A 5,375-nucleotide genomic window follows, 5' to 3' on the forward strand; every position below is an offset into this window, starting at 1 on the left:
AAAGGGCTTTAAAAATCAGAGGATTTTCTATTTAGCCCTAGAAGGAATAGGGAGCCAGTGAAGTTTATTGAATAGAGGAGAAACATGCTCAGGCCTGTGGTTTAGGAAGATCAATTTGATAGCTGAGTGGAAAATAAATTGTAGTGGAAAGAAATGAGGTTGGAAGACCAAATAGCAAGCTGTTGCAATAATCCAGGCATGAGATGAGAGTCTGCACCAAGATGGTTGTAGTGTCAGAGGAGAGAAAGGAGTGGATAGGAAGTAATGTTATGAAGGCAGAAAAGATAGGACTTGACAATTGGTTGGATATGGGGGGTGGTGGTGATAGAGAGATGTTGAGGATGACACAAAGTTTTCCACTTAATTATATCCTATCTTGCTTCGCTGGTATTTCATAGATGTTAATTTTGTTTCCTAATTACATTATGAATTCTTTGAGAACAGAAGTCATGTCTTAATAATAATGATGAAGATGATAAATAATAGTAGCAAGCCTTTTTAGAACTTTTTAAGCTTTGCAAAGCTCTTTCGAATATGTATATACATGTGTGTATAATCTGATAATTGTGGTTCTTTGTGGCTAGCACCATGCTGGACATAGAAGGTGCTTAAGTAGTATTTGTTGAATGAATGTTTACTTAGCTGCTACCCTCTTGGGTGGAATGTACTAGGAAATATTAGTGCTCTCCTTCAAGTTGACGTTATTGTTACCTCACTTGATGAAATGGTTTACTTCCCATTACGAAAAACAAAACATGCACATACGCACACAAACACATAGATACTGTAACTGTTACACTTCTTTCTTAGAAAACTTTTTATGTCTGGTATGTAAGAGCAAGATCTTAGAGAGATAAAAATATAACATTTAAAGTGATAGTATTTTCTGAGATTTACAAAATTCGGTGAAATATAAGTCAGTCATTATTTGGCCAAACTAGTTCTATTTTTTACACTGATCCACGATTCAAAGTCCATATGATTTCACCCAGGTTTGACAAATTAAAATATCTTTTTCTATTTATTTGCTATACTGAAAAGGACATTCAATATAGAGCCAGAGGACTTAGATTCATGGCTTTGCCATCTATCACCTAGCAACCTCAGACAAGTACTTTAATTTACCTAGGCCTCAGTTCACTAAACTAGAAAACAAGTTAGAGATGACCTCTAAGGTCCCTTCTAATTCAAAATACATGAGTCCATGATACTTGCTTAAAGACAAAAAATTGTCACATGTCAGCTGGCTGAATTTAATCTGTGAATAGGTTCCCTACCTTTATCACATGATGCTTTTCCTGGAACACAGGTATCTTAAACATTTGGCACCAATATGTCGTGCCTTTATTTGGAATCGGCACCTGTCTTAATAGAAGGGAAAGGAAATATGAAAGTCAGACAACTTTCCCGTGTAAACAAAAGCAATTGGTTTAGGAAATACACTCCATTCCATCAAAGCTTTTGTCTCAAAGTAATATGTAACCCCAAAGAGACTTACGTTTTTATTTCTCAAGTCAAAGTATGGTAAGGCTGTGGATAAAATGTTGTTTTTCTCTGGATTCAACAATTTCAGACTCTTGGTTCCCCGATTAGATCCATGGTATTTAGGTCCTGATTCACCAATATCTTCATGGTGATAGGCCCATATCACTCTCACTGTGCTTTCCTAAAAAAAGATCACTTTATGAAAATGAGTTTCAGACAAATCCTTTCCTTACAGCCTACAAAAACTTTGAATATCTTTATAAACTGATTATGAAATAAGCAGAACTGGGAAAATAATTTGCAAAATAGCAATAACATTATAAAGATAAAAAACTTGGAAAGCTATAGGAACTCTGATCAATGCAGTAACCAACTATGATTTCAGAGGTCCAATGATGAAGCACACTATCCACCTCCTGACAGGGAAGTGATGGATTCAAGGTGCAAAATGAAATGTGTATATATATATATATATATATATATATATACACACACACACACACATGTATATATACATATATATGTATATGTATACATGAATATATACATACGCACATATATTATATATATATTATATACATATATATGAACATGGCCAATGAGAGAATTTGTTTTATTTGGCTATGCACTTTTTTTCATGGAATTTCTTTTTCTTTTCTTTTTTGAATGAGGTAGAGGTGGGATAGAAAGAAAACACATTTCTGTTCTTTAAAAAATAAAAGACTTGTTTTAATAAAAGCCTTTGTCTTAGAGAATTGCATATGACAGTGAACAGTCAAGTAACTTGTCCAGGGTCATATTGACGGTATGTATTAAAGGTGGAAATTGAACTTCCTGACTCACAGACCAGCTTTCTGTTCACTGCTTCTTGGAAGATGATGCAACTAATCCCAAAATAGAGTGCTAGAGCAATTAGCCCATGTCATTGGTTTGATGAAAAAGACAATACTAGATAATTTTGGCATAACTATCACAATGCATACAAATATTCAAGTTGAGAAGTACACAGATCACATTTTTGCCCAATATCATGTGTAACTGATCATTTTGGGGAGAAAAACATCCAAATCACTTTTAATTTCAGGACTTCTCTCTGTTCTCACAATAAAAAGATCATGCAGTTAGTATACCACCCATCATTGAAGTTCCAGATAAGTTTCTAAATGGACGAAGTACTCATTGACCGAACACAAATGGAGCCATAAATGAGATATTGATTTGTTGGTGTATGTGTATAATCAGAGACAGCTAGATGGATAGAGTGCTAGGCTTAGAGTCAGGAAGACTCATCTGGTCTCTGACACTTACAGCTGTGTGAGCCTGTGCAAGTCACTTAACCCTGTTTGCCCCAGTTTCCTCATCTATAAAATAAGCTAGAGAAGGAAATGGAAAGCCAGTCCAGTATCTTTTCAAAGAAAACCCCAAATGGAGACATGAAGAATAGGGCATACTGAAAATGACTAGACAACAATAATAAATATGTATAATCATTTTTGTAATACAGGAAATTCTATCAGTTTGAACATTTGTGACTTGAGACAGCCCAGGAAGGTCAAATAAGTTTCCTGTTTTGAACCAGCAAGACTGGCCAAAGGAAAAAAGCAAGTGCTCAGACCACCCACACACAGTTATATTACTACTGACAGCTGCTTTGTCATAACAGCTTTGAAAGGAAATACAAAAATAAAGCTTTTTTTCCTTTAAAATATTAACTGTATTCCTTCCCTAACAAATAGAATTATTGTGACTATTATTTCAGTATTAGACCATGATTACACTCTGTAGTTCATGAAAGCAATCTTGACCACGCACGTATTTTTTGTTCTATTTTGATCTCTTCTTAATTACGTCTGTAATCAGAATCATTTCAAAACATAATTATCATTTTAATATTTTAATTTACTAAATGAAAGAAAGAAATATTTTGTTCTTAAATATAGACGTTAGAGGTTCATCACCAGAGTAGCCTCAGGTTGATGAATACGGGGGTACCTAAGCAACTCATAAAAATGTGTAGATGGATTGTTATCAGTGTTGGTAGAGGGAATACCTAAACCAATGAAATCAACAATCTTTAAAAAAATATATAGGGATAGAATTAATTCCAATATAATGTGGTGTTTTCTAAGGTATCACATAGTCCATCTTCTAAGTCAAAGTTTCTTAAACTTTGGACTGTGACTTTGTTTTTTGTCTGATATTCTGATAACTGTATTTCAATACCCTCACAAAAAATTTAAGAATCTAAGAATCTCAATTGCACATCTTTAGAGGGTTTAAATTATCTCATTCATTTTAATGATATGGAACCCAATTAAAAAAAGATTAGTATCTCTTTATCATAAGACTAAGGGAAAAAGTAGTTATAAATCAATTTAACTATGAATTTGAACTATGAATTTAACTACCCATATTTAATAATTTGATAATTACATATTTCCTTACAGAAATTCTATTTCTATGCATGCAGGTCATTATTTATTCTTGAAGGATATGCTGGAATAAATTGAACTATTGCAGGTCTTATCAAGCTAAGAAAATTTCCACTAATAACCTTTCAATGAATCATGTGTCCATGACCAGCCTAGCTAAATGTGGAGATTTATAACCAGAAATTTTTCTGCCAGGTGATAATGATGTTTTGTCCACAACAACTCATGAAGCCTTCTACTGAGACCTGGAGGGGTTTTGATTTATTTGATGAAATAAATATCAATGTAATAATCATAATAATAAATATATTAAGTATTAAATTATTTTACTTTACCAATTTCATTGCCTCAAAAACTTTGATTCTTTATCTATTCTTAAAGAATAGAAAGGTATAGTAAAATTTCAGCTTTCACAGACTGTATCATAACAGTTTTGAAGTACAATACATATTTTGATATTTTGTCTTAAGAAATGCCTTTACTGTAGCTGAAAGAATTTCAGGTGTTTCCCAGTTGATTTCTAAATTTGTATAAGGTTCTTTTATCCATTAAAAGAAAGCTGAAAACACACATGTTCCACAGAGAAAGTTGACTCATAGCTTTATAATTCTTTAGAAATTACATAGAGGAATAACTATTCTCTGAGATTTTATTATTTGAAATTGATTGTATAATTCACTTAAAAAATAAAAGGAAAGATAAAATTAGTTTTTTTGTTAATTTAACAAATAAATTTATTGCCACTATTTTTCTTAATTATTGCTTATGTCAGTCCTATTAACACTAGCAGCTGAAATGTATTAAATCAAGTGGAAATACCAAATTCCATAAGATATTCATTTTTTAAAAATATGAACTGAATGTGATTTTGTCTTCAAAATTCATATGTAGGGACTTGGTGCTTCCAGATATAACATAACATTCATTTCAATGATGCAAATATTTATAGATAAATTCAGATTTAAATCTTCTTACCGTTATGGTTTTATCATTTATGTCACAAGTATGTAGCTCCCTGGTAAATTCAATTATGGTGTGTGTACTATTTTGCATGGCATATTCTAGATGGTAATCCTGTTGGGGATCCTTCTTCAGTTCTCTATTTATATCTGTAAAATAATCCTGCAGAAAATACAGAAAAGGAAAAAAAAAATAAAATCTGATTGCTATGACCTGAGAAATGAACTGAACTCAAGAAAGTTTGCAGGATTTAATCTAACAATGGTTATTAGCAAAAATAAATAAATAAATAAATAAATCTTCGAATGAGCCTTCTCTTCTGGCTCCTTCCGGTCGTATGGTTAGAGAATGTGACTTTAGAGATCATCTTCGTGCAGAAAAGGAAACTGTCAAAAAGAAGTTTCAAGGTCAATTAACTACAATAGTATGTAGTAAAGCCAGTATTAATACCAAAATCTCATTTTTTTGGAACAGTCCTCTTTTCAGTGTACCACTAAG

The 5,375-nt window shown here is 32.4% G+C and overlaps 1 protein-coding gene across 1 annotated transcript; it reads right to left on the reverse strand.

Annotated features, from left to right (window-relative positions):
- Window positions 1-1,253: 1,253 nt before the first annotated feature.
- On the reverse strand, window positions 1,254-5,040 carry LOC114032634 (DBH-like monooxygenase protein 1). Its single transcript, XM_027847995.1, has 3 exons — window positions 4,893-5,040; window positions 1,499-1,666; window positions 1,254-1,361 (listed from the first exon to the last, which is right to left on the reverse strand). Exons 1-3 carry the CDS (start codon window positions 4,968-4,970, stop codon window positions 1,254-1,256), a joined length of 354 nt encoding a protein of 117 aa, XP_027703796.1. The 5' UTR covers window positions 4,971-5,040.
- Window positions 5,041-5,375: the final 335 nt, after the last annotated feature.

Source organism: Vombatus ursinus, unplaced genomic scaffold (genome assembly GCF_900497805.2).
Source record: "Vombatus ursinus unplaced genomic scaffold, bare-nosed wombat genome assembly UNPS02005539.1, whole genome shotgun sequence".
Taxonomy (NCBI): domain Eukaryota; kingdom Metazoa; phylum Chordata; class Mammalia; order Diprotodontia; family Vombatidae; genus Vombatus; species Vombatus ursinus.

What these genes read in the sequence shown, in the direction of transcription:
- LOC114032634 (XM_027847995.1), bottom strand. Translation starts at nt 4,970, where the DNA reads ATGCAAAATAGTACACACACCATAATTGAATTTACCAGGGAGCTACAT. An exon ending in TAAATGATAAAACCATAACG is followed by an intron (nt 1,667 to 4,892) that starts GTAAGAAGATTT and finishes ATCTTTTTTTAG; the next exon opens with GAAAGCACAGTGAGAGTGAT. An exon ending in TTGACTTGAGAAATAAAAAC is followed by an intron (nt 1,362 to 1,498) that starts GTAAGTCTCTTT and finishes CTATTAAGACAG; the next exon opens with GTGCCGATTCCAAATAAAGG.